Source organism: Lactuca sativa, chromosome 7 (genome assembly GCF_002870075.4).
Source record: "Lactuca sativa cultivar Salinas chromosome 7, Lsat_Salinas_v11, whole genome shotgun sequence".
NCBI lineage: Eukaryota > Viridiplantae > Streptophyta > Magnoliopsida > Asterales > Asteraceae > Lactuca > Lactuca sativa.
Genome location: NC_056629.2, coordinates 159,712,521 through 159,721,443, shown reverse-complemented (window position 1 = coordinate 159,721,443; position 8,923 = coordinate 159,712,521). Strand labels below are relative to the sequence as shown.

The 8,923-nt window shown below is 34.2% G+C and overlaps 1 protein-coding gene across 1 annotated transcript; it reads left to right on the top strand.

Annotated features, from left to right (window-relative positions):
* Positions 1-756: 756 nt before the first annotated feature.
* Positions 757-1,983, top strand: LOC111895692 (uncharacterized). Its single transcript, XM_042896478.2, has 3 exons — positions 757-1,234; positions 1,293-1,400; positions 1,501-1,983. The coding sequence occupies exons 1-3, from the start codon at positions 944-946 to the stop codon at positions 1,756-1,758; spliced, it is 657 nt and encodes a 218-aa protein (XP_042752412.1). The 5' UTR covers positions 757-943; the 3' UTR covers positions 1,759-1,983.
* The last annotated feature ends 6,940 nt before the right edge of the window (positions 1,984-8,923 follow it).

Here is an 8,923-nt window from a genome sequence, read left to right as displayed (position 1 = left end):
TATCATATCTCCATATATCAAATTTATTGCATAATTGTTGTTTACGATGTTCTGACACTCAAATAGTAAATCCAAATCAATTCCATTAACTAGAATAACGAAATGTCGTTCCTCTAACATGATGCTCATGATTAGCTGGCGATAATGGCTTCGTGAATGGGCCCATTACGATTTGATCTATATTAACTTTACGAATACAAACATCACCATCTTCAACTATATTTCGAATGTAGTTGAATCTCTGTTGGATGTGTCTAGTTTTCTTATGTAATTTACCTTTTGACGGACTTTTAAATTTCATGTTTAGGCCTCCAATTTGCAATTTTTGTAAATTTAGGTTAATTTCCATACTTTTTATGTATTCCATTTTAATGACGGGATATGTCATTTTCAGAAATTCTCTTTTATCCATTTTATTTAGTTGTTAAATTTCGTGAAATTATTGATAATTTCAATTTTTTTATATGATATTCAATAAAAACATTATTTCTAACATTTTGTATGTTTATCCCTATAACCAATTAACTTACATCCGCTTTTTAAGACTTGGGGAGAACGCATGATACTTTGTACTAAACCATCTTTATCAATGGTAGATATTCTCCAAATAACGTATATTGTTCAAAATGTAACAATGATTTGACTTCAAAACTTTTAAAAAGCAAAAACCTAAAGGTGAAAATCTAAAAAATAAATAAATAATAAAAATTTGTAATTTCTTTTCTCTTTTCTTTGCTGGTAAGGTTTCAACTTCCATAACTACTTTTAGCTACAAGATCCACCTGCACAGCCGATTAAACCGTTTCAAACTCCATTTCTAACCTTTCAAGTAAAACTTCAATCAAAGTCCCCTAAAACCCTTCAGATTCATCAAACAAAGAGATCTTTTTTTTAACAAAATTGCTTTTCTTCGTTTCTTATGGTTTAGAATTGCGCAACCAATATGGCAGCCGTGAAGTTGATGTTTCCGGCGATAATGATGGCTACGGTGATCGCCGTTCGTTCATTAGATACAAACCACGTTTTCGATCCATGTTCAGATTCAAAAGTTCGAAGGTGGGATGGATTTACCTTCGGAATCGCATTTTCTTCCAAGGATTCCTTCTTCTCCAACCAAATTCAGCTTTCACCCTGCGACCGCCGCCTCTCCCTCCGTGGAAACGCTACACTCGCCGTCTTCCGCCCAAAAGTTGACGAACTCACTTTCCTCACCATTAACACCGACTTTGATCCGGTAGGTCACCATTTCCTCTCTTGAATTAATCTTTAACGACATTTGAGAAATTTTACAGGCGAAAGCTGGTGGATATATGGTTGCGTTCGCCGGAAAACAGTACGCAGCAAGATCGATACCTACTTTAGTCGCTGATAAATCAAACATCATCACAAGTTTCACTCTTGTAAGATCAGTATAACTGTAGAACATGAGTACATGAGTACACGAAGCTTTGATTTGAATTCATATTTATCGATTAATTCAACCCTTTTTGATTTTTAAAGGTTCTTGAGTTGCAAGAAGGCAGGCTTATAAACTTATACTGGAAGAAAGTGGGGTGTAAATCGTGTACAGAAAGATCAGGCGTTTGCGTGAACAATCAAGAATGTGCTATACCAATCTCGAAGTGTGACATTAATGGCGGATCTGTTGATTGTAATCTTAAGGTACAGCTAGCGTTCTCAGGTACAGATAAAGGGTTAGGTGTTCTTAATTCATGGTATGAGGTGCAAAAGCTTCGAGAATATTTGTTGGCTGGTTAGTATCAAGATATCGATGATCATGGATATTGGTCAGTACCAGTAGAAGCATTTTTTTTTGGTTCGATCAGTTCTTTATCAAGTATGTAGTTTTAGTTTGTGTTATTGTAAATGAGGTTTTCGATTTTTATGAGGATTTATACTTCTTTATCAAGTATGTAGTTTTAGTTTGTGTTATTGTAAATGAGGTTTTCGATTTTTATGAGGATTTATACTTAATGTGCTCGAGTTTTGATGAGTCAAACACCGGTCCTTTAGGGTTTTATATATAAAGAGTTTGGTATTGTTAGTGTTTAAAATTAACAATAACAATAATAATAATAATAATAACAATGACAAAACCTTGAGTCTCATAAGAACCAGGTAAGGGAAGATAAGAGATGACCAGCCGAAACTGTTTTAAAAGAAACATTCGGATACAAAAAGAAAGAAAGAAAGAAAAAAGGATTAGAGTTTGTTTGTTTAAAGAGAAACTAAATATCCTCCTAACTTGTGTTCCTATTTTTCTTCATATCTATTTAAGATGATAACAAGTATATAAATTTAACATCTCAATCAAATTTAAATTAAATTTAATGACATTTGTCACCATCTAAAATAGATAAGAAGATCATAAGAACAAAAAGTATGATGATATTTAATTTCTCTTGTTTAAATTCAATATAATTCATGAAAAGTAATTTGCGCAATAAGGAAATGAATCAAGTCTTGAATATATGATATTATAAAAAGATCTAACATCGAGTTTCCTCCACAATTCAAAGTAGTTTGTTAATTATAAAAGTTCATGGCGCAATAAGTTTTAAATTGTTTCAATAAGATTATAGTCATTTAATGAGGATTCCACCTAAATAAACCCAGGTAAGAGCGGTAGAAAGTTGCCTGATACCAAAAGCAAGTACCGGACATCAAAGGATGACACAAAAGCACAAAAAAGAGATACCGAACAAACCTAATCGACACCAAATCCCGACGAGGCCAAATCAAATCCCACAAATCTAGCTGAAAGGACTAAAGGCAACATTATTTAAATAGAAACCCCACAATACTTAGACGAGCCCCATATATAAACAAATGCTAGCAAAGGTACAATAGGATTCACCTCAGAACGCACCATCCACCCCTTTCAACCCGATTAACATGATACCGACATCTATGCAAACGCCATCAACAAACAATGTAAGCATAGAATATGCAAACTCAAGGGGAGAACCGAACTCCGACCATAGCAATACAAAAAAAAAACAAGAGTAAAGGAAAAGAGCAAACAAACCATACATGAAAAACGAGTAAATGATGTCAAGCACCGCACAATAGGCAAGCAAACTAATATTGATGGAAACATGCACTAGCTCCAAAACTAAACGTGGAAGCAATAATAAACAGACGAGCAAGACATAATATCACCAACATAATCAAGAAATCATGTGAACTAATATAATTATTCCCCTACTAGACCAAACTATGATATGCTCGCAGCAAGCACAACACAAAGTGGTGCATCATATATATACCAATGGCAATGGCACTGCCCTTACCATAAAGCCAGTATCAAAGCTTTTAGCTACTAATAACATTGAACAACTTAGTATAAATGCAAGCCTACAACCAGCCTCTATTGCAACCAATACAATGGCAACAAAACAAGCCAACATCGGTTGCCCAAGAACAACAAGGAGCACAACGGATAAACTAGAATAGGATTCTAAGGTCCGACAAGTCGCCACTGGTAAAAAGTATAATGCCAGAAATAACCAAGTACGATGATACTAGTGATCCAAATGACCACATAGAAAAATACAAATGGAAGATGGATGCCTACTACGTACATAGACAATAAGTACATTTGCATATTCTTCCCACCAACTATCTCCAAACTAGCAAGATTATTGTATAGAAGTCTACCATCGAATAACATCAGGAGGTTCAATAAACTAAGAGAGGAATTTGTCAGTCACTTCATATAGTAAAGAAAAAACATGGCAGACGCATAAGAAATTTTAGGTTGGAAAAGGGAAGAAGAAACCCTACAAGCATACAAACATTGGTTCAACAAGGCAACATTAAATGCATCCAAATGAGAAAACGATATGGTGATCTCTATATTCACATACAGACTTAGACCAAGACCATTATTCAAGAAGCTAGTTGGAAAACCACCGAAATCATGAAAGGACCTAATAGAAAGGGTCCATACTTCTTTAAGTAAGAAGAGTCAACGATAAAAAAGATGAAAATGGTGGATGAGAAAGGAAAAACCCTAAAGCAACAAGAGAATACCAAATATAAAACAATAAGGACACACAACCAAGTCAAACCAAATATCCTTATAACAAATACCCGCCACAGGACAACAAAAAAATATGGTAAAATCCATGGAATGACATGACACAACACAATCGAATGTAGTATGCTAAAGATGGAGCTTATAGAAACCATCGCCTCACCATTAGAAGATAAGGGACACACCAGTATTATAAATTCCATGGGCAACTAAACGAACACATCCAGAATTAAAAATGAATTGGCTAGAAAGCATTGTGTCACCACAAGATAAAGGAAAGAAGTCAATGAAGGGAAGAATCTTGATGAATTAATATAGTAACAAGCCGATAGTCGATTATCACAAAGAATATAAGGAATTCACATTCAACAAATGGGGTACATTTTGCATAGTCACAGTAGGTAAACCACTCATTACAGAAGGATTCATAAATGAAATCCACATTGACAAAACATATTTTTACATAGGAAGCTCCGCAGAAATTATGTACAACCACTTGTTCAAGAACTTACCCACAACATGCAAGACAAATTAATACCACCAACATCACATGTTATGAGCTTTGTCGGCCATAGTGTATGGCCAAGAGCAACAGTCACATTACCATTAACATTAGCAAATCACGCCCGATGAACAAGCACTAACAGGAAGATAGAGTTCATCTTGGTATTTATGTATGTATATAACTACTACAAAAAGAGTCAAAGGACCAGGATAAATTAGTTAAAGAACCCGGTTTGTAACCAGATTTCATGTCTAGCGAGTCCTATGTGAAATTCATAATAGAGCCTAGTTTTAAACTGGGTCTTTTAATGACAAAAGAGCCCAATTCACTATCATATAATCGGGTCATACAACAATTTTAGTGTCACTTCCCTATGCAGATTAGAACCCAGTTTCCATGTAAATAATCAGGTCTTATAAGACTCTCAACACTGTTTTCATATGCAAATCAGAGTCTAGTTACTTGATAATCAACAAGGTCCTAAGTACACTAATTTATATAAAAAATATTAATATTTAAAATATAAATACCAATATCAACAAATTATGCATGTTACAACTATTATATAGCTATTTTTGAATTCAACAAATAAAAAGTTCCCAACTTAATTTCTAAATGAATTTTTACATATTAACATCACTAAGAACCTATTTTACAAAACATCTAAGGAGATCCCAAATGTACCCGGCAGAGACATCAACATCTTTTCCATTTCCCACAAATATCAATCTGGTTGCATTCATTTGTGCTTCACGTGTAAACCTCCTATGACATATACATGCAGCTAAAAGTACCTCCTATGACATATACATAAAACTAAAAGTACCGAATTTAAGTTGGGAAACGGGTTATTTAAGTATAACATATACCTCGGTTCTTTCAGTTAAAATGGGTCGTATAGCTTTTCCCTTTATAAGTCCTAGTTTTTTCATAATATATCCCAGTTTTCCAAGAAATCGGGTCCTATTTGGCGAGTCCTATAACGTGTTTTGTAGTAGTATGTGTGTATATCTATGTTTGTGTTTCTGTGTGTGTATACACAAACACACACCATTACCATAAAAGGTCATTTTTAGAAGGACAGTCATGCAACAATTCCAAGAAGTAGCTTCAACGATTCATGGAGTAATGTGAAAACCTGAAATTTCTATTCTGTACAAACATAGCAAGTCAATAGAAGTCAGAACAGCTGCTGTTAATTTTTAGACTTTTTAGAATAAGTTTGAGTATTTTAGGATTTACACTTTAAGAGATATCAGGAGAGAGGATGCACTGGGGTTATTATACAACACTATTATTTCAAAACTCTAAGAAATTAGAGTTTACTGCCAGAATAAAATATTTTTAGCCCAAAACTCTAAATTTGGGAGTATATATATGAGAGTTAGTCATTATTTACACTTTTTCCAAATCTCAAGATCCAAACCCATTTCTCTCTCAAGTATCATCCAAAAGTCTTTCAAGATGTTCAATCTAGTAAGTGTTTCTAGCTTTCTTAAGTTGTTATATGACTTAATCTAGCGTTTTAACACATTTCTAACCGTGAAATCATTCCAAAAGGTTGATTCTTCCATTTTCACCAAGAACACACACTAGTGTTCCTGGACTTTTAGCTCATTTCAAGCTTCCATATAGTAAGTACTTCTATCCTAGAGTCTTTTAAAGCTTGTTATACACCTTTACACCAAAGAAAAGTCCCAAGAACACCAAGAACAAGGTGTTCACGGTTCAAGAAGTTCTTGAACCGTAAACACCAAATAAAGGTGCCAAAGGGTGCCTTAGGGTGCCTTAGTCCTTCACAAGCCTTGGAAACATGTCTAAATCCTTCCTTGATGTGTTTAAGCACATGAAAAGCACATAAATCTCTCATTTATATGTGTTTACGGTTTGGGGATCTCCCAAAATCGTAAACACCCCAAAGTGTGTATAAATGACCCATATTCCTTCCTTATGCCTTGAATCAAGCCTAGACTTTTACCTTAATGTGTTAAGGACTTGAAAACATTAAAATACCATCATCCATTGGGGTTTATGACCGTAAACCCAATAGGAAATGGTCTTTGGACTGTAAACTCCAATTAGGAGTGAATTGGTGCCCTAACTTCTTCCATAGGCTTATACTTCAAGTAGAAAAGCTTCTAGGGACTTTTAAGGCTTGAAACCAACAAATGGTCAAAAGTGTATGAGCTTACGGCCGTAAACTCAAGGGTTTATGACCGTAAACTCTTTTGTTAGTGACCACAAAACCGTAAACTCTCAAATGGAGTTTTCCTTGAACTCCAAGCACACTAGCCTTTCCCTACAACACTTAGATGCAATCCTTGGGACTTATAACACTTGTATAAGGTGTTTATCATGTCCTAGGGTGTCTTAAATTTGTTAATTAGTTGTTTAAAGACTAATTGGATACATATATGTGATATTATATGTTAACTAGGATCATAGAGTGTGTTCAAGTCTTCACTTGACACCTAGCAACCCTACATCTTCAGTTCATCCAAGCCACCAACTACAGGTGAGTTCATACCCCTTGAATTAACCTTTTAAATGTTTTTAAATGTTTATAAATTCTTTATGGGGGGATACAAGTTGAATCATGTTTAGTTATTATATCAATCACATGTGATTAATAATTAACATGCAAATGGCTTTACTTTACGTTAACTGTTTTACCAATCAGATTTCTTCAAATGTTTATCTTAAACGTTTTTAGTTGTTTAAAACACTTGATTAAACTGCTTATTAAACAATGTATGTTCATTTCAAAACTCTGTTACATTTGTGTTTCAAACAAAGGTTCCTTTATACTTAAATTGTTTTGTCAAACAAATACTTTCAAACTGTTTTATAAGCTGACATCAAGTCGATCTTTTCTTAGGTATTAATCTTTTCAAAGGTTTTATAAAACTCCTTATATGCTTTTATATTGTCAATTGCATGCCTGTATATATAGATAGTTATATAAATAATCTTTAAAGGACTTAGGAAGGCTAACCCGCTTTATTTCCTTTTCCCCGTTGGGATGTAGTCTGGTAGGGTATCGTGTATCCGTCCGAAGGTCGTTTAACTATCAGTTATATATCATGTATACATATAGAGACATAAAAGTTTCCCTCAGTCAGTTCAGTACCTTTGGGTAGCAAAGGCATACTTCAGGTTATACACGTACATGGTTAGTAACTATTATAGGTATAGTTAGGAGATACCACTTATCATTCCAAGTACAGGGAATCACACAAGAGCCAGTTCATTCATGAGTCTATACTAGTACATTACATGTTACATGAGTACGTTTACATAGATACGCTGACATGAATACGTTTACATAGATACGCTTACATGAATACGTTTACATAGATACGCTTACATGAGTACGTTTACATAGATACGCTTACATGAGTACGTTTACATGGATACTTTTACATGAATACTTTTACGTAAATGCTATACGATGAGTTACTATTACATATTATATGTGTAGATACTATTATATAATTCTCCTTCTTATCTTTATTTTGTGATACAATCACATAATTGACGAGATAGATTGGACTTTATATCCTCGTTCCAAAGGATACTTTGCGGGACTAACCATTCCTAGAACCTCTGTTAGCTACAGAGGTATATGCACGTCTACGGATGTCTTCGGTTGATACCATTATAGGTATACTTTAAGGGACTAACTATTCCTAAACCCAGTTGTTCACTACAGAGGTAAATGCACATCTACGGATGTCTTAAGTTAACACTGTTAGTTATCCTAATACAAAAGGATAATACTTAAGTTATTTATATTATTACCTTTATCTTATGACTCATTCACATCACCGAGGAGGTGCATTATATTTGTGTGTCCTAGTATCAAAGGATACAATTTCTTATAATAATAATAATAGTCGAACAATCGGGTCTTGGTAAAAGACTACTTTCAAAATAGTCGAATCTTGGTAAAAGGCTACTTTCAAAACAGTCGGGTCTTGGTAGAAGGCTACTTTCAAAACAGTCGGGTCTTGGTAGAAGGCTACTTTCAAAACAGTCGGGTCTTGGTAGAAGGCTACTTTCAAAACAGTTAGGTCTTGGTAGAAGATTTCATCTATACTAATAGGAATCATAGGGATTTCTAGGGTTTATCAAACGCTTTCAATTACTTACAAACATTTCCACACTTATACGAACTTTCTTTCAGAACAATGTCAAGTCTTTCATTACAAGTTTTACAAATCAAAAACACATTAATACTTATGAATTCACCAGCTTTTTGGCTGATACTCGCTTTCAAAATAACTTGTATTCTCAGGTCACAAATAGACAGGTACGACGACCAGGTTTTGTGAAGACGGAGCAGTCCAGACTCGTCTTATTTTCTGATTATTCATGTT